The 20,271-nt window shown below is 37.5% G+C and overlaps 1 protein-coding gene across 2 annotated transcripts in view; it reads right to left on the bottom strand.

Annotated features, from left to right (window-relative positions):
* lamb2l (laminin, beta 2-like) overlaps positions 1 to 20,271 on the bottom strand; it is a 69,473-nt gene that overhangs the window by 40,784 nt on the left and 8,418 nt on the right. The window contains exons 1-2 of one of the 2 annotated variants that reach the window (XM_017681531.2): positions 17,053 to 17,185; positions 12,309 to 12,374 (exon numbers count right to left, since the gene is read on the bottom strand). In XM_017681531.2, coding sequence (XP_017537020.1) covers positions 12,309 to 12,345 — 37 coding nt within the window. In that variant the 5' untranslated portion in view covers positions 12,346 to 12,374; positions 17,053 to 17,185. Of the gene's footprint in view, positions 1 to 12,308; positions 12,375 to 17,052; positions 17,186 to 20,271 lie in introns of those variants that run through there. The other variant, XM_017681530.2, reaches the window with a different exon arrangement.

Genomic DNA, 20,271 nt, shown 5'->3' with positions numbered 1-20,271 from the left:
TGTCCACTCTGCCACTTTAAAAAGGACACGCTGAGGTTCTCCACACATCACTGACTTTAACAATGCAGTCACCAGAGGGGAAAATAATGGTGCAGCAACAAAGAGAAGGTTACGATGACAGAGATGATGAAAAGGAAAATGCCACTGGAGAAAATGTGAAAAGTGGTAGAAAACATGCACAGTACTGTACAAAAAAATCATGTTATTTACAGTCAAAGCAGCCATTAAGTATGATTTGTTTTTTAGGAGATATTTCCAAGAAGATTAAATATAAAATAATCCACTTCCATAAGAAAAAGACATTTAAAAACAGTAGTTTCCAAAACAGGAGTTGAAAATGATTAAAAGATATGGAGACTCTTAACAAATGTGGAGACTCCTAACAAACGTGGAGAATCCTAACAAACATGGAGACTCCTAACAAACGTGGAGACTCCTAACAAACATGGAGACTCCTAACAAACATGGAGACTCCTAACAAACATGGAGACTCTTAACAAATGTGGAGACTCCTAACAAACATGGAGACTCCTAACAAACGTGGAGACTCCTAACAAACATGGAGACTCCTAACAAACGTGGAGACCCCTAACCAACATGCAATTTCATGGCAGACCACCAAAACTGTTACCATCAGATAAACAGCACTTAAAGGTTTCATCTTTGACAGACAGGAGAAAATCAAGCTCAGCGCTACGGGTCTGAAAGGATGTGTGGCTGTCAAGAAGCTGAGAAAATGAATTACTAGAACCATGAGAAGCAGAAAATGCAGCCAACTCCTAAGACTGAACATTGGAGGTAGATAAATATCCCTGCAGATTTCTTTGAAGAACTGAAAGCATTTGTGTGGAAAAGAATGAAAGCTGTAAACACAGCAAAGGATAGGCAAACTAATTACTGTAGCTGTCTGTTAAATACATGTCTTCTGATGCTAAAAAACAAATAACTTGATTACTGGTAGTAGATCGACTGAAGTACAAAGAGAGCTAATGCTCTCTACGCTGAAAGAAAACCTACGACAGCTTGACAGCTACACCAAATGGAATGTATGACCACATTACTGCTAAGAAAAAGGCTAAAAACACTGAAACTGTATTTAGCCCAAACACTGAAAACTCCTCAAAGGCCAAACTGAACAGCCCTTGCAGACATTATAGCAAAGTGTAATATCTTGGCCCTTTGGGTGCACTTATTTAGATTATACATATACCCTATATTGACACAGATAAGGCCACTGATGCATGCACACTCACACATGCACTGATTGTAAGACATGGTAAATGATTTAATAGCTCTGCCCTTTTCCACCTTGTTGATGTGTTACAGATAAACCTGCAGGGCAACTATATTGAGACTTGGCTCATTTTCAAGTAAAAGATTTCACCAGGGCACATTCCATAAATTCCGCTGGATAATAATAAGACAAGATGTCAGACTGAAGTAAATCTTGTATGGTTGTGAACAGAGGGCCTTGGGACTAAATCTCAGTAGCTCACGTACAGTAAACCTGCACATTCTGCTTTAATAAAAACGCCTGACCTTTGGAAGGCCAGACTGTACACATCCGACTCGCCCTGAGTAAACAGGGCAGAGCAAGGCCTGGCGAGTGTGAATGCCTGAGAGGCATGGGGGCTCTGTTATCTAAGGGCATTGTCATATTTTTGCTGCCCATTGAACCAACAAATGCAAAATATGGACACGTACATTCTGAATTTCAAATAAAACTTCTTTTGATTGAGTGTAAAAACTCACAAAGCTAGGACAAACTGGGTGAAGCTTTTTGTTGTGCTAACACTAAGATGGTGACAAATGCTCCTTTAAATTAGCTACAGTAACTAATATCCTGGGATAACCATGTTCTGTTTTTAAAAAAAAGAAAAACACTGGAGGCAAGCGGGCAGCATGAGGCAGACTACAGAGAGCAAATATCGACATAACGGCAAAGCTGTTTTTAGAAATCCTGTCCAGGTGTTTTTAGGTATCAACAATGTTGTGGAGAAAGAGGACGTAAGGTCACCCTACAAAAATACGGCATTTTAACTTAAAAATTACAGAGAAAACTCCACCCTTTACTAGGCTGAATGGGATTTTTCCTAGTATTCTGTAATGGTTCCCTACTCCCTCATTAGTATGGTACTATACAGGGCAGAAGATAGTTTACTAAATAGCGGTAAAATGCATGAATCAATAAAGGACTTTACAATCTTTCTCATGATCACTCTGTACAAGTATTCACCAGTGAGCCTACATACCAACAAACAAACCAACACAAACCAACACTGCTTATAAGGCTGAAGATGGCTTCTAGTTCATAGAAATGGGCAGGGGACAAGTAATAGTACAAATTCAACTAGGCTACACATTTAATTATTAAGTCTTTCGTTAAGTCCATGATTATAGCAATGCGCACTTATCAATCGGTGTTTCTGTTATATGATGAGTTATATATGAGCAGCATAAGGGTCTTTGTTTTTAACTGTACTGCGCTCCTGTCTTTTGTAGAGACAAGAGAGCCTGAAAAGTATAATTTCCAGTTTCAATAGTCACTACTAATGCATCAATCCTCTGTCTATTGCTTGGTAACAATGCACTTTGCTATACTTTCAGTTGATGCTGTAATCCGCAGTGCTTACTACAAGTTACAAGCGTACTATGGAAGATTGTAGTGACCTCAAAATCACCCTGAAATTGAAATATAAGGTTTAGACACTAAGAGAAAATTGGCCGAGGTACTCAATAGTGCCACTTTGGTCACAGCCCTGTCTAACCTTTCAGCAGCTGTTATGAGTGAAAGCTTTCGAGCGTGGATGGGTCAATTCTCTTTCATTTTCTCTCTTCCACTCATCCCTAATGCCACTAATGCCCCAAAACTCTCTCTCCCTCAGTGCAAGTCACCAACACTGCACTAATGGGCTTTTAAATAGACTGGAAAAAAATTCAGTGAGAGTGCACACATTCCATTTACATTGCGTAGGACACTCCAAGCGCAGCGGGCTCTCCATCATCATTCTTAGTACAAATTTAAATAACTATTTCTGGGTATGTTGAAGAATATAAAGAGTAGGGAATGCTCAAGATGTGCTAAATTACTTTACAAACACCTTCCATACAGCTCTATAGCAAAGAGTATGTTTTGAAAAGTAGTGTTTTAAAGCAATTTGCTGTGAATTCAGCTTGATAATTACAGAACTGTGGGCTAAAAGACTTTCAGAAGCATGCAGACCTGATCTGCCATTACAGGCCACACACACCAGCAATTCCCATTGAGCAAAGTTGCACAACACACACACACACACACTTTGAAAAAGCTGATGTAAAATAGTTCTTCCACATAGTTTCTCATGTTTTGACTGGCAAAGGTGACATAGTGATATCGCATGTGTTTGTTTGAGGGTGGAGCTAAGCAGTCCGTGGTATCTTGAAGCCTGTTATTGTGCTTCCACACATTCTTCTCTTGCAGACTGTGAATTCAACACAAAGGGAGAGAAACATTGTTTGATTAAACATGCTCTCTATACAAAGCCGGCTGCTGCTTCACTATGTTATCAGGTGAAGAATCTATACATCTAACAGTTATAAGATTACTGAAGGCCTGAGAAATTCATGGAAAAACCTCTGAAGAGAATGTAGGAAGAAACGGTATAAAACTCTTCAACAGTTGCCAATCAAATCCAGTTGTCTGATTTGTATTTTCAACCCAAGAACCCTTCTCATAATGGAATATCTTACAGATTGGATTCATAATAGTTACTAATGGTGTTAAAATACAAATTTTATTTTGGCCAAAAAACAAGTAATGCATCAGCGTAACGGTGGGGATTTCGCACCTTTCTTTTTTAGTTATTAATGTTATAATCAGTTATAATCCATTGCAGTCATATGCTCTTGTTTATTGGCCAAAATAAAGTTCTAAGCTTATTTTCAAATGTACAAAGTATGGTGTGTTATTTTTATTGTTAATGTTCCAATTCTTGGTAAAGTAGTTTCTCTTGTCACATTTAAGCATTCAGCATGTTATTTCAAAATAATTCTTATTCATACAAGGTTAAAATTTCAGGAAACTGTCCAATCAAAAATTATTTTATTTGTTATCTGGGTAAATACAACCAAGTGAACTCTCCAATTGGTTAGGCCTTACACATTAGACTAACTACCAATCTAATTATGACCTGACCAAGAAATCAACCAACCACAGTTTGATTTACAATGGGAAGGATCACATTTGTGAGAAGAAGGTCACTCTAGGCCTTCTGGTAGTCCTAGATACATCACTGACTATGATTACTAGTGGCAGTCTAGCCAGGTTTCAGGTATTTTTTTAGAAATAAAAAAACAGCAGCTGTGGCCCTTTTCCAAGGTTCTTAACTGAAAGCTGCAACAAGGTGTATTTTGCTGTTTATTGAAAGCTGCAATGGAATGCTATTAACGAGCTCCTGGAATGTTCTTAACAAGCTTTAAGAGTCCACTTTTAATCTAGCATGATCAAAAAATGTCCATGTGCACTTGCGTTAGCTTAGGGCTAATGCACTATGAGAGCTCTGCATATTTTTTAACAAATTCATTTGATTTCCTTGACATAACACAGCTGTTCAATAATAATTATACTGCCACTAAATGATATTAAGAGCAATTCATTTACTAATTAGTTTCATTCACAGAAGTGCACTTTTTTTGTTTATAGTTCATGGATGAAGCAGCTCTGTGCTGAAAACTGAAGGCTACAGTGTGATTATGACACAGATTGCCCCTCTTTTAAGGATTAATAGCCTCCAGTTGAACTACATCCCCCTATACCAGCTTGACCAACAAACAGCACATACCACCCCTTGTATAACTGACCATCATAAATCTCCACACTCATCCATATGTATGCACATGCCCATGTCAATGTGCACCTAAAATTCACAAACAACAGCCCATCCTGACGCAGCCGAAGCAGAAGCCTGGCGTCAGAAAAGCAGCACTATGGCAGGAATGCAAGCAGCGTGAGCAAATGTTACTTATTAAGAAAAACTTTCCAGGTGTCAAAATATCTGTTGTTTGCCTCTGAAACATCCTTCTTAAAATGCCCTCTCTTTATGTGTGGAATGCTGTAGCAAGGGGCACAGGGCCAGTCCTCACATGCACTGGCCTATGCTGTGCGAAGGGAGGACAGGGGAGGGGTCAGCAGAGCTCTGACCATCAGCTATTAAGGGGTGGACAGCATGACAGATTGCCTCCTCAGGTAGCAAAAGGCTTGGCTACTGTGCAAATTGTGTAGTTCACTTTTACTATCCAGTGTCTTTACAGATGACCACATTCAGCTACAATGTTTTGTCTTTTACACTTTAAAATATACTGACCACCCCCAAAAAAGTAGCCAGAATCTTACAAGTTATGTTATGTTCAGCATCTCAATTTTATTTTTAAACTGGAGGCTTTTGTATGCACCAAAAATACAGAAACACATCTGACTAATATACAGAACTATTGGCTCTCGTGGCATTAATATAGGCCAACAGAACAGATATAGAGTGCATATACACAGAAATATCCACATAATTCTGGAAAAAAGTCACTGTTGTCATCATCTAGAGGCTCTTTTTCACAGGTTACCAAATCAGTTTTAACTGCTAAAGGACATGAAAACGCAAATTGTAAGTAAGTCATCATAGACTTGCCTCAAACCACATCATGTTGTTCCTGTTCATTTCAGTTCCTGACGCTTTTTAGTGCACTGTTATCTATAAAAAATTAATAAAAATTAAGAATATAAAGATTTCAATACATATACAACACCTTCTCCATTTGGACATTCTCCTCTTGTATCTTATGATGAAGTAATAAGGGGGTGAGGGTTGCGTGGCTTATGCCACCTTATGGAATCAGCTTGTAACTCCCTCACTCATTTGTGTTTAGCAGGCTAAACATTTCCCACAAGGAGGCGCCACTAGCAGTCAAATGCTTCATTGATGCTTCATAAGGTGCCTTGCATTAGTGACACTGCTATATGTTGTATCCTTGCTACATGAATATGCTCATGGGTATATATAATTTTTTTAGTTTACATGCCTAAATTATAAGGCAAATTATTCAGTAACTGCATGAAATAAATGTACATTTTGGGGGTTTTTTGGTAAAAGCTCCCCTCAAATGAACAGAAAATGTGTTTTATGATCAAACACATACTGCTATATGCTTACATTTTACTGCTGAAAGCCAAAGATCTTAGATGCTCTTTGTATTTTTTCATAAAAATGTTTACAGAGCAGGTCACTGAGGAGACGCCATCTAAGATCCAGTTTATAGCTCAGATTTGTGGAAAAATGGGTCGAATTTCGTTAGAAAAAAAATGGTTCAGCTTCTTTTAGTATAAAGTTTGAAAATTACATCACCCATCTATCTGACCTGAAAGAAGACAGTTACAGCTCTCATATGACACTCATCTTTTGAATGATGCTTATGAAATATGAACGCTATGAAGTAAAGAATATGATGAAGTGCATTTTGGAAGCACTGGTTCCAAGAAGTTAAATAGGTTCTACTGGTTGTGATTTTGCACGCTTACGCCCTATGCTGAGTGATACTGACGCTAAAATGTTGATTAATCCTTTCATCTTCTCTCGCATCAATTACTGTAACTCACTTTTCTATGGCCTTCAAACTAAACTAATCAATCGTCTTCAGTACAAACAAAACTCAGAAGCCAGGGTTCTTACCTCCACCAAGCGCACAGCTCATATCACTCCTGTTCCTCGACGGTTGTATTGGCTTCTTATTAGTTTGAGGATTAAGTACAAAATCCTTCTTCTTACCTTCAAGAATTTACACGCTCTGGCTCCGACATTCCTTTATGCTCTCATTTCATTATATTTTCCCTCTCGTGCTCTCTGATCTTCTAATTCTGGACTCCTCACAGTTCCCACAACTAGACTTTCTACTATGGGTGGCAGATTTTTCAGTGCTGCTGGCCCAATATATATATATATATATATATTTGACACTATGTAAAGCATCCTTGGGTTTGTGAAAGGCGCAATAGAAGATGAACTTATTATTACTGTTATTATTGGAATTTATTTTGTCTAAGGGCAGCAGGTGTTGAAAAAGTTCTACTGGAAAACTTTTATTCATCTGAGCCAAACAAATTTGTGTAGTATATCACTAAAGCTCAGGGCATTGTAAGGTAAAATAGTCCCCAAAGAAAACTTATTTCTTCAGATTTACCTCTATTTTACCACTAGCAACACTACATATAACAATTTAGAAGACTTTGGCTTTGGAATGTGGCCTAAAATCAGAAACTAAAATCTAAAAGCACTGGGTGAAGAATACAGCAGCTCTAGACCTGCGTTTAAATGCTCTGCCTAGATTCTAACAGACTGTCAAGTTAACACTTGACAGATGACATGGCTGTTCATGTTCTCCAGAGATCTAAACGTTAACTGCACAATGGAGCACTGAGGGGGAACATTGACATTTAGTGTAGGAGCTCAAGCAGCCACTATGTGCTCACACCCTGCTTGATCACCTGTCTTGAACAATCATTAACACATGCGCTGTGTTCTGCCTGATCCAGGCCGGCGCAGGTGAGGGGAAGTGGGCAAGCGTCCTCCAGTGCCAGATAATGAGCTGCTGCCCGTGCCAGGCCAAGAAAATCATGAGACCCTGTAATCTGTCTCTATCGGGATTATCAGCAAGTTCCTCTAGAAAACTGCACGTAAGATAGGAGCATGAAAGAGGAAAGAACAATGTCATCAAAGACGTTCTTCCAACAATCCCTACTTCCAAATACCAACTGTCATATACACTGGGCATCAAAAGCTTGGGGACATATTGCTTTTCATAAATGAGCATGTTTTCTTTGTTAGATTGCAATAATGTGAATACAAACCTGTCTAGATTTTGACACTTTTCTGCTGCAAAACAGAAGGAACAGCTGACAAAAGGAATAATAATGACAGCACACATACCTGAAACCTTTCAGCTTTGAAGAAGATGTGATTTTAACACTAGATTGAAAAAAAAACTGTCAAATTATGCCTTTACTTGCAAAAAGTAGCAAAATGCTACTCCTTATACCAAAGAAAATGCTGTAGTGAATGTGACAATGAGCAAAATAAATCCAAAGTATTGTTAAATAGCTGTGAACCTTTGCAGGTACTTTTTCTTACTTCACTGAAAAAAGACTCACAAATAATAAAAAGCCACACAGACAGCAAAGCCCCAAGGTAGCTGCTTTTGGTTTTATGCCAGGACACCGTCTGCACCATCCTAAATCTTCATTACAACAACTTCCGAAAAGACTTATATTAGAGCTCTTTCAGACAGAGTCTGTGATCACTAGGCAGACAGTGTGAATCAGGCGTGATGATTGTGATTGGAAGTGAGAGACAGAAATAGAAGTGAGAGGAAGAGAAAAAGAGGGAAAAATGACATATTAGGCCCTTTCCCATTACTTGAGGTGCCATAACAAAACCACAGCAAAAACAACAAAACAGGTATGTCTGATTTATCGTCATACTGAGCACCAGTGGCGAACGATATTAGAGCTAGGCCTTCTATTGGGCCTTAAACATCAAACCTCTGCCGAAACATGAGGAAAAAACTCACATCTAGGACAATGCTAACTTCTTATAGCATCCTATAGGATTCTAGTATTTTGGTAGCACTGAACTAATAACTAATTCACACAAACACTTTCTGACAGGCTGATTATTTTTAGGCACCAGAATGTAATTGAATGCAATTGCTTCACAGTGCCTCCTTCAGTGGAGAGGCCTGGTGTAGAGGTGCCACCACTGTTATTAATTTCTAACAACTTCATATATAGGCTCTAAAACTGTGTCTGGGAGTAAGAGAAGACCTAGAATGACATTTGTCCTCACAAAATTGGTCCCACCCTTTGGATATAAAAAAAAGTGAATGGTTGATTCCTCGGTCACTCTAAGCACTTCGTAATTATGCTGATAGTTAATCTAACACTTTAGGACTTCTCTTCTGCTCCTGAACCATTAGGAATAGGCTCACTTAGCTATATCTACCTAGATACCATGGAGAAAAACAATTCCTGATTGGTCATTTCAAGAAGAAGAGAACCCTTTTGTTTCAATTCAGAACTTCATAATGAACCAAGAGTAGTACAGAAATACTAGCAGTTTAAATATAAACATGATTCTGCTGCATAAAAATGATTTCCCAGAAATGTTCAGGCCCTGAGGGTTCCTTTACTGAGCACAGTGACCACTGATTTATTATTATATCGAGGACACTAATCACTAATTTATTATTATACTAATAATATTGATCACAGATTTATTCTTACTGTCAGCACTGCTGCACACTTATACTGTGCTATATTTAAGCCATGTGACCACATCCATAACACCCAGTAAATCCGTAAATGCTAAAATGCACTTTTTAAGGATTTTTTGCAGTTTTAATCTTGTCTTCTGCTGGTGTGATAAAAACGATCAATTCATCACTTTTTTCATCCCTTTTTCATTATAAATTAGGGCTGTACCACAATGGAATTTCTAGGCTGATTCAATGTCTAAGACATTAACATCTGGCTGTGGCCAATACTGGCACCAATAAACAATAGCTAATATATACAATCTTGATAAGAAGTGCAGTAAGAATAAGACATATTCCAAATCAGAAGATGGATAATTCATTAAGTTTACACATCCATGAATAAATTAAACATTCAATTTTCAGATTTATTAGCTGTAATGATAGAGCAATGTAAAAAAAATGTTCACCTGTCTATCACAATATTTATCCTTGTCCTTATCGCTTGTCCATTCCATCTCCAATGAACCACATTTACCAACAAAAATTTGCTCCATCTTTCTCTTCAGCAAACAGCTTGCCCAATTTACCCCTCATATCGCCCCCTCTGTGCTTTTTTTGCTCAATAAAATGCTGCTCTTTCTTTTCATTTGTGTTGCTTCAATGTAGTAAAAGTACAAGTTACTAAACAAAGTGAGCCCTTTCTCCACTGTGGGCTCAGAGGTCAGAGTGACTGAAATAATCCCAGCTGCCCTGCTGAGAGTGGACTCTGCATGCTCCTGCTCTGTTTGGGAAATAAGAGATTAACGCTGTGGAGTTGTGAGAGTGGGAGGTTGAGGCCCTGGTTAAACAGCCAGAGTGTGAATAGCATAGAGAAAAGGAGTACCAAACTACATCATCAGACATTCTGTACTATAAACATTTAAGACAAAAATGAAAAATGAAAATCAAAAATGAGATCTGCAGTTAAAACATTCAAACGTACAAGTTATTACATTTTTAGGAGATATTTCTGATTGGACTGCATATAAAAAAAACAGGAGCTTCCAAAACTGAAGATCAAAAACTGATAAAAAAAGATCGGGAGAAAATGAGACTTTGACAAAGGTGTAAAACATGACAGATAACCAGAACTGTCCCCATCAGATAGACAGAAAATTCCATCTTTGACAGATAGGAGAAAATCAGGCTCCACTCTTGCTTCAGATCTGAAAAAATCCACATGTTTTTTTTTTCCCCATCCTTCCACTGTGAGACGACAACTCAACAATATGAGTCTGAAGGATGTGTGGATGTCGAGAAGCTGTTACTAAGAAAATAAGAGAAAAAAAGGAGAATATTTGGAAATGAAAGAAAAGAAGCTGCTGGTGTTCTCAGAACAACGGACTGACCACCCCAGAGTCTGGACCCACATCACTGAATGTATTTGGGATTACTTGGATTGTGTGAGAAGCAGAAAATGCAACCAACTTCTAAGACTGAACTTTGAATACGTAGGAAAACATCTCTGCTGATTTATTTAAAAAAAAAAAGTTCCCCTGAAAAGAACAGAAGCAGCAATGAAGGCAAAGAGCTGACACACTGAATACTTAAGTCATTTATATTACATTTAGCTATTGAGGTTTCTCTGTAATTTTCTCGGAAAATTTACGTTTTTTTCCAAGATGCTGAAATTTGACTAATTTGTACTTAATGGCTGTTTTGACTGGAAATAAAACAAATTAAGGCGGGTCTCTGCACAGCAGCGTAGGTGAACAAATGCTATACACTTTTGCTATACATATGCGTTGAAGACAATAAAGGGCCCATATCATGATTTTTTTGGCTTTTTTGAAATAAAAGACTTTGATGTGCCATATAAACATATAATGGAGCTGCAGAAATTGTTCCGTATACAGTATGATGTCACAACCATGAATGCCTTTATAAGTGTTCATCCATTCAGCCGAGGCTGCTTAGCCCACTCATACATGTTAAAGTGATACAGAGTATTGAAGACCGCTGTAGTGAAGTAATCAGAGTGGAAGACGTGGGGTGAAGTGTATAAACGGTGTACTGTTTCAGGCTGTCAGGATGTGATTGTATAATTGCAGCCATCTAAAGCATCCACACATCAAAAAGTAGCTTAAGACATCCCTGAAATTTCTATATCCAACTTAACTACCTATTCTGTACATCTGTACATACAGTTTTTTGTACAAGGCACAATACAGAGCACTTGTAAAGGCCAGGCACTCAGAACAGAGGTCACTTACATCATATTTCCATCTAAAAGACATAGTTCTGCTTAATCTGTAAGGTTTGAAAGTGGTAGGAGGTGAAAAATTGGTATAAATGGATAAAAAATGTAGAGCCCTTTAAAGTTCCAATGAGGTACCTAGAAGCCATAAAAACAAGTAATCTTACAAAGTTACGCCATCCTATTCAAAAGCCTCCTAAACACGCACTTATGAGGAAATGTTTCAGTGGTCGTCATAGTAATGTCTATTCACTCAAGGTCATACAAACACTGAGAGCATGTGTTTGCACTGAGCGATGAATTTGGCTCCTGGGTGACTCCCAGTTCCCTCCTCTGAGCAGCACACACCTTTTCATCAGAAAGCACAAAGAGCAAGAGCGGCCTGGCACAATTCTCCTGATTGCTCTTCAGAGGAGAACATGCGGCTTTTGTGACGGGAGCTAAAGGTGAGCAGACTGTGTTAAAGGGAGCAGAAATGAGACGCAGGTCATGTTTACATCAGTTAACGGGCTGTTGTGTGTTGGAAAAGGGCTCTCATGGGACACACAGTCAAGGTGATCCGGGTGGGCGTGGGGGGGTGGGGGGCAGATAGGTCTCGGCGTGTTTGATCCTTTTCTTTTCATAAGCAGCTTACGTTCTGCTCAGTTCACTGGAGAGTCATGTTCTGGAAAGTCGTTGAAGGATTGTCCGTGTTTGTCATCTGTAATCACAGCCCTCTTAACAAAAGCTGGAGGTTCAGCTTCTGTTTGAGAAGTGGGGAAAGCAGCATTGTGCACATGATAAATCTACAACTTACCCAGGAAGAGGAGACCCAGACATCTGGCCGTCATCATTCAACCAGAGAAGATGGATATCCAGAGGCCTGAAATACAATAAAATTATATAACAGCTTAGGTTAGAAATTAATATAAGCTAATGTTAACACTGGTAATATGAACTATGAATATGTCATAACCTGCAAACTGTAATGTTAATATGTGTAATAATAATAATAATTATGTGTGCAATAACTCAGAGGTGCAGTAATTTGAACTGCTCTATACAAGATGTTTCATATTTGTTATCAGAGTCATTGCCACTTTACTGTATTCATAAGACCTTAAATCTCGAGTACATATGGCAAATTTCTCTTTTTGTCTTAAATTATTAAAGTGTTTATTCTTTGACATAAACAGTTGCAATTGGGATCAATTACGTATTCTGATTCTGATTCTAGCACTCACTAAAATCCCCCTACATTCAGTACTTGGCCTAACTGAGCCAACACAGCACCAATGACTGTGCGTGCATTAGACTATTAACATAAAATCAAAGGGGAATTTCACCAACTTTTCAAAGTTTCTGCATAGTTCATTCAAAGGTAAACAAAGTAATTCAGGTTGATTTCAAGTGAGACTTCCCAACTTCCCAACTCAGGCTTATTTACAGTGGTGGTGCTATAAACCAGGGATCATTAGATTTACAACACAAATATAGCCAAAGTTATGTTGTCCACAACATGGGATCACTCAAAATCACCAGTGAACCTGAATGTGTTATCTGAGTTTTCATATATAATGATGATCTTGGTGAAATGGTGCTTGACGTGAACAAAAAATATGGTTTCCTTTGGAACTATTTTGCCTTACAACACCCTGCATGTACACCTCCACCAAAAATAGCTTTTGGAAAATACCTTTCAGTTCAAAATCACATCTCAAAGCTATCATAAAACAATGTCTCAGGAAACTGGCAGCACATTCATAACCATTTCATGTAATTTTTGTGAAAAGGAAACTCTTCAGACATTTTATTCCTATCTCCACCAACAAATGATTTACAATTACAGCATTTGACAGACACTCTTATCCAGAGCGACTTACAATTTGATCATTTTTACACAGGTAGGCGAAGGCAGTGGTAGGAGTCTTGCCCAAGGACTCTTATTGGTATAGTGTAGGGTGTTTACCCAGGTGGGGATTGAACCCCAGTCTACAGCGTAGAAGGCAGCGATGTTACCCATTGATAACAATTCTGACTCAGCGAGAGCATCTCACATCAAACCACTCCAAATGACTTTGTTTACATATTAACCACTGACTTATGCAGAACTTTTAAAAAATCAGTGGAGTGCCCCTTAAAGCTCCTAGCTAAAGCAAAAGTCATCATTGTTGTACCTGTCATTAGAAGTAACTACTGATAGAAATTTTCTCCAAAACACACTGAAATATGCAATGCAAGCTTTTATTAAACAGCTCAAAATAGTTCATTAGTTTAAGTTCATGTTTACTGTCAAGTGTATTCAATACAATACACACTTTAGCTGTGGCATTCGGTTTCATAACAGTGTAACAATGTAACATACATAATGGACGATAACATCAAATCACTACATTCACTATACATAAGGGACACCAATTGCAAGTGCTGAATGCTGCTGTAGCACCATATAGATGCAAGAAGTGAAAAAAAGCGAAAATGACTGCAATCATTAATAAAATTCTGGGCTTCCTGTATGCAATGGTTGGAATAAATTACACCAAGTTTGGTCACAGCTACTTTCTACAGTGCACACTTTCTATGGTGCAATGATAAAAGTCAATAAGAGTTGTGGTCCAAACCTTTATACCTTTCTTTCATAGCTACAAAACTTTAAGAATGACTGAATTATGTATAGCATATATTGGATAATCAGCCTCAAGGAGAGTAACCAAATAACATGCCTGCAGTGTAAGGCTCTCATAGTTACTATTATAGAATGAAGCTGCAAAAATGTTTCCATATATGATGTCACAACCATGATTGCATTTACACATGACCATCCATTCAGCAAAGGCTGCTTAAACAGCCCAATCTACTTAGTCTGCATAAACATAATTGCATAATTACCACTGTCATTCTGTGTGTATACATGAACACTGTTACAGTAATCTGATAATGATAAATAAAATGCAGGAGTATCAGTGTGGTCTTGCTGTGTGTGAGGTCGTACAGTGACAGGCTGAGCTTCTGGCTTTCAGGCTGTTCATCATGGTGTAGAGAATCTGCCACACTGACAGAGCAGCAGAGCCGCTCCTCCGCACACAATACCACAGCCACGGCCACACACACACACACACACACACACACACACACTCATACACACACACCACTGTCCAGCTAACTCAGCTTATTAACCTCAAGGGCCTGTATGTGGACCTATGCTTCAAATCCTCACTCTCACAGCCACTAAACTCACACATTAGTTTTACAGTATCTACTGAATAATATGTCAGAAAGTTACTAACTGAAAAATAAGCCTGAACTTTGACTCTCACAAAAGCATAAGTATCACCACTGGCTTGCTCATGGGGGCTTGGATTTTTTTCTGTATTGCTGATTGTTCTGTATAGCTGCTTTGTGATAACACCTGTTGTAAAAAGCACTATATAAATAAACTTTGCTTGCTTGCTAACTCAATATGAATAAGTTCTCAGGCACAACTCACTGAAACAAGCAGATGAATTATGTTGAAAGTTTGAGTTTTTCACTTTTGATAACACGAAATGTACATAATTGTGAGTCACTATGTAATGGAATATACAATTAAGCAATTACAATTATAATAGTTATGCTGATAAAGAATTGAGATTCATACTTTGAGACATACTTTGAGACTCATGAGACTTTAGACTCATACTTTGCACATTGTAAGGTTTACAGGTATGACTGTGTGTGTATGAGTGAGTGATGGTAGGAATGCAGGTTTTTAATTTTTTATTTATTTTATCTTATTCCCTACATGTGAGTGTCTGTCTAATACTGTGCACAGTGAGCTCCTGTTTCCAAAACCAAACTGCTTGTATGCGCAGCATATCTGGCCAATAAAGCTTGATTCTGAATCAACATCCTTATTAGAGTGATTCCTTACAATGAAGGATGCTTTGTCCTATGTCTACAGTAGTAAATAAACAGTTCATAAGAAAATAAACAGTTCATAAGAAGACAGAATTACATAACCAACAGTAATGCTTAACTGTTCAAAAGATTTGTTCATAACTAGTGATGTCTGTCAGCACCTCACACTGGGGATGAAATGCTCCACCAAACAGATCAGGAGTCCTCTAGAGTTGAAAAATTTCCCAACTTTGTTTCCAAATTTTAAACACATATTATAAGTCCTGCACTGTACATGGAAAACACTAAATGAATATATTTCCACAAGAAGAAAACATACTACATCAACACAATTATAGCCAAAAGTAAGTAAACTGACAGATGGAATTATATTAATGGATTCAAACCAACTGAACATCGTTTGTTTCAGTATGCTCTGAAATTCTGACCGAAATTTCAGTTGATTTAGGTAAACATCACTTTGATCACTGTGCCCAGATCAGAAATTCCAAATTATGGAAATTTTGGTTAAAGTTTTTAGTTAGGGAATTTTTTATTTCAACTAAAAAAAATCACTTTTAGTATATACTGATAATGTTCAAATTAAAAAATGATGGAATTTCTAGTTACGGTTTTTTAGTTAAGGAATATTTTATTTCAACTAAATATAAATCACTTTTAGTATATACTGATAATGTTCAAATTAAAAAATGATGGAATTTCTAGTTAAGGTTTTTAAGTTAAGGAATATTTTATTTCAACTAAATAAAAATCACTTTTTAGTATATACTGATAACATTCAAATAAAAAAATGATGGGATTTCTAGTTAAGGTTTTTTAGTTAAGGAATATTTTATTTCAACTAAATATAAATCACTTTTTAGTATATACTGATAACGTTCAAATAAAAAATGATGGAATTTCTAGTTAAGGTTTTTTAGCTAAGGAATATTTTATTTCAACTAAATATAAATCACTTTTTAGTATATACTGATAACGTTCAAATAAAAAATGATGGAATTTCTAGTTAAGGTTTTTTAGCTAAGGAATATTTTATTTCAACTAAATATAAATCACTTTTTAGTATATACTGATAACGTTCAAATAAAAAATGATGGAATTTCTAGTTAAGGTTTTTTAGCTAAGGAATATTTTATTTCAACTAAATATAAATCACTTTTTAGTATATACTGATAATGTTCAAATTAAAAAATGATGGGATTTCTAGTTAAGGTTTTTAAGTTAAGGAATATTTTATTTCAACTAAATAAAAATCACTTTTTAGTATATACTGATAACGTTCAAATAAAAAATGATGGAATTTCTAGTTAAGGTTTTTTAGTTAAGGAATATTTCATTTCAACTAAATAAAAATCACTTTTTAGTATATACTGATAATGTTCAAATTAAAAAAATGATGGAATTTCTAGCAAAGATAACAGAAAGACAGCATGTCATCCCACAGTTCTGCTATACATCAAAGCAGAAGTCAAAGAAGAGATGAGAGAGAGATTTAGGGAGAAATCAGCTATAAGAATCAGTACAGGGTCTGTATGGAGATGGAGGACAGTGAGCCTCCATCACTGAACTGAGCCTGTGTGTGTGTATGTGTAGTCTAGCATAAGCAGCAGAAGGCCTCTGGCTGGATATCAAATCATCAGACTGAGAAAAGTTATCGTACTCACGCAAGCACACGACGTGACAAATTCCCTCTGCACAGGCCCTCTCTATCTTTGCCTCTCTCTCTCTTTGCCTCTCTCTCTCTCTCTGTCTGCATTTCACTTTCTGTATGTGTGTGTGTTTGTGTATGGGCAAGGGACAGAGAGGGAGAGAGTCAGTGGGTGTGTATAAAAATCTGTGTGTGTGTGCGCATAACGGTAAAGAGGGAAGAAAACTTTGCAAGCACAACAGGCTTTTGAGGTGTAAAAACATTCTGGACACTGCTGACCAATCAGAATGACTGAAGGCCTCTTCCCCCACCCTCTCCTCATGTCACCACAGCAATAGGGTGAATGGACAGCAATTCTTATTCAAATGCGGCTGTCACTCTGAAAAGCGGCTGTGTAAAAAGGGTTAGCTGGTCTCCAGGCAGGCGGAATGCACTTGTCCATTAATTGGGCAGGGTTCGCGCTGGTTAGGGGTGAAGTGGGGAGGGCAGCGCTTGCGTGGCCTTCCACAGCACCCCACTGCCCGTTTTCCCTCCAAATATTCGACTAACAGAGCTCACACGACAGCTGCAGAACCCTTCAGGAACCCACCCTTGTGGAGCAAACTTGTGTAAATGTTTAGTGAGGAAGAACAGAATTAAAGTAATACTCCAGCATTTTCAGCTTAACCTCAACCCATAGCATCTGTAGCATAGCGTTGAATATCTTCGACAGTAATTTCTCTGCATCTAAAAAAAAAACACAGAAGACCTGATCACTTGAAATATAAATAGAACAGAAGTCAGTGGGCATGTGCTGAAGCATCAGCCCACTGGCTTTTATTTAGGAGTTATACAGCATCCTGCAGTGCGGCCTTATGTCCCGAAGCCTTATCTGTTTGACAGAATTCACAAGTTCATATTGTTAGATCTGTCACAATTATTACATGATCGCATGACTGCAATTATTTGAGATAATAGCAGTTAATTAACCTGACAACAGTTATTTTCCACAGTTATTAGACTTCACTATTCATCAAATTCTACCACAACAAGCATAATGCGAGCTGGAGTTTATCAGTTGGCTTGAGCCAAATTAAACATAAATAAAAGAAATCTGTCTTCTAACTTCTACTAAAGTTAGAAGTCTGTCTTACTTTAACTATGTGCTGTAACAGGTTTACGTGGAAGGTTCTTTAATTTGATAGCTAGGACTATAACTAATGTATTGAGCCCCACTGGTGACATCTTGTATAAGTAAAAAAAAAAAAAAGCATGGCCACAACTTAGTAAGGCATGGGAACATTATAATTAAGTAGTGGCCACGATTTAGTAAGGTGTGGGAACAAGATCCTAATGTGTGGCCACGACTTAGTAAGGCATGATCTTGTTACTTTACCAAGTTGTGACCACGACTTAATTATCTCACTCTCACGTCTTACTAAGTCATGGCCACACATTAGGATTTCATTCCCACATGTTAATGAGGTGCATTATTTTTGTTGATACAGGATGTCGCCGGCAGGGCTCGGTACTAACACGAACTTTAGCATGTATGCTTGCAGAACATGTGTTGTGACACATTTTCAGTCTAAAATTAAAAATGAAGCTTTGTTTTTTTATGTAACTAAAGGCACAACATGTGTATCATCTTTTGTAAGCTGCAAAGTAAAGAGCAAAAAAAGCCCAATTTTGAGTACTTTATTAGTTGTATAAAAATGGAGAGTTAAATTAGTATTCAGAATTTTTTATATAAATTATTTGTAAGCTAAAATTTCATGATCATGACAGGCCTGTCATTCATGTTCCCATCAATGTTCTCTCACTACAATACCCAGCCTGTTCTATGCAAATACATCACTGGGAGAAACAACCATTGTCAATGCCTGTGGTGTGAACCAATCCTGACTGCTAGTGAAGCAACTGATCTATACACTAATAAATATAACCAATCCAGCATTAGTGTGACTCTTACCCCAGCCATTGAACAAAATCACAACGAAAACAGCGATTCTATATTTATTCAGCACAAAACAGACCTAAAAAGACATGGCTTATTAAGCAATAAGTGGATTGGTCAGTTTGACAAGTCATCTGACCCTACCCACTGACCCTTTACAGACACTGAAAGAACTGACCAACATCAACCAAGTGCCATTTAGTTCAGTGGTTTACTATAGTTAATAAAACTCAGCACCTACATACATATTGTCTTTGAATACAAAGACCTACAGGGTTCTTGGATAGGAAATAATTGCTACATAGGCAGTCTTACATTCTACACTCTTCTTTTTTTTTGTTTTGTTTTCTTGGAGCAATTTCATAAATGAAAGAATCAGACTGGCCAGATGGGTCATTTCAAAAGCAGAGCTAAAATGTGGATGAATAGCTTCCATGTCATAATAATACCTGATTTGTTAAGACGCTATTCAACTTGACAGGTGAACAGATGAGCTGTCAGTATTTTGAGAGATGTTTTGCACTGACATTAAGCTTCAGTGAGTGGTTCATTCATAAAGCATTCGCCTAGTTCTTTCAGCCATTGACAAAAAGTGCAAAGTGTTGCTCCAGAGGACAACCACAGTCAAAGAGTGAGTGTCAGTCAGAACATAAAATCTGCATACGGATCACCAAACATGCAATGTCCAGCGGTATCTCACTCTACTTCTACTATCTTACAACTAAGACCATTCCATAGAGCGATGGAAATAAAGGCAAAATGAAAAAAGGCCTAACCGAGAGATTTTTTGGCAAGGGTCCACCACCTCCTGTCTTCTGCATCTTTCCAGTGGTTCACTGACTGTCTTGCCTGACAGTGTTCATGTTCTGTACACTTTCCAAAAGACACGATTCCTCTGATGGAAAATGGGGCCCTTGTAAACCATCCTCCCCAAAACGGAACTACTCAGTTGAAATTCCACACAAATTAATTCTCTCGAAAGTGCAGGTTTTAACCTTCCAATCAATGCTCCATTTGTTTTTTATGCCAAACAATATTTTATTATAATTTGAACTTGATTAAACTAGCTGTAGTGCATATAGTTGAAGAATCATCCTTTATATTTTGGCCAATTTTTGGTCATTTCTTTACATCAAAACAAACTTGAAAAAGTCTGAAATGCAGATGTGAATCTATCAATATGCAACGTAGATCAAATGTTATGGAATGGCTATGGAATTAAATATGTAACTATACAACCGCATTAGAATAGTATAAACAGGGCTTGACCCATATATCGATATTATCAGTATTGGCAAA

The sequence above is a fragment of the Pygocentrus nattereri genome, chromosome 9, assembly GCF_015220715.1.
Source record: "Pygocentrus nattereri isolate fPygNat1 chromosome 9, fPygNat1.pri, whole genome shotgun sequence".
NCBI classification, from domain to species: domain Eukaryota; kingdom Metazoa; phylum Chordata; class Actinopteri; order Characiformes; family Serrasalmidae; genus Pygocentrus; species Pygocentrus nattereri.
The sequence above is the reverse complement of the archived record's forward strand: the minus strand, read 5'-3'. Positions and strand labels throughout refer to the sequence as shown.